The sequence below is a fragment of the Abrus precatorius genome, unplaced genomic scaffold (genome assembly GCF_003935025.1).
Source record: "Abrus precatorius isolate BTA unplaced genomic scaffold, Abrus_2018 Scaffold5, whole genome shotgun sequence".
Taxonomy (NCBI): Eukaryota; Viridiplantae; Streptophyta; class Magnoliopsida; order Fabales; family Fabaceae; genus Abrus; species Abrus precatorius.
Genome location: NW_020874395.1, coordinates 14,397,493 through 14,398,122, shown reverse-complemented (window position 1 = coordinate 14,398,122; position 630 = coordinate 14,397,493). Strand labels below are relative to the sequence as shown.

General features: G+C 39.8%; 1 protein-coding gene across 1 annotated transcript; it reads left to right on the top strand.

Annotated features, from left to right (window-relative positions):
• On the top strand, positions 1 to 630 carry LOC113866746 (NDR1/HIN1-like protein 10). Its single transcript, XM_027501548.1, has one exon. It carries the CDS (start codon positions 1 to 3, stop codon positions 628 to 630), a length of 630 nt encoding a protein of 209 aa, XP_027357349.1.

The window sequence follows — 630 nt, the reverse complement described above, 5'->3', positions numbered from 1 at the left end:
ATGTGTTGCAAACCACGGTGTACCTTTTGCTACATCTATTGCACAATCTTTGCCATTGTGTTCATCATCATATTTTCCAGCATCATCTTTTGGATAATCATCTCACCCTCCAATGTCAAGTTCTACATAACCGAGGCCTCCCTCACACAATTCAACCTCACAAGCAACAACACCTTATATTACAACTTCAAGGTAAACATCACAGTTAGAAACCCCAACAAAAACATCATAGTATACTATAGGGGTATCAAAGCAATTGCGTGGTACAAAGATAATGACTTCGGTTGGGTGAACTTAACACCCTTTGACCAAGGTCACAAGAATACAAGCTTCCTTCAAGCAGTGTTTAATGGGCAAAGTGTGATTAAGCTCAAAGCTCAACAACTTGGTGAGTACAAGGAAGAGACAAGTGTTGGGATTTACAATGACTTAGCTGTGGATTTGGATCTTAGAATTAGAGCTAAGTATGGAAGGTTTAAGAGTAGTCGTTTCAATCCACCGATTGTGCAATGTCGTCGTTTGAGTGTTCCTTTGATTTCTAATGGTAAATCAGCACCTCCTTTTAGTGTCACCAAATGTAAAACTGGTTCTTTCTTTGTAGATCGTGATGCTGATGCAGGAGCAGCTTGA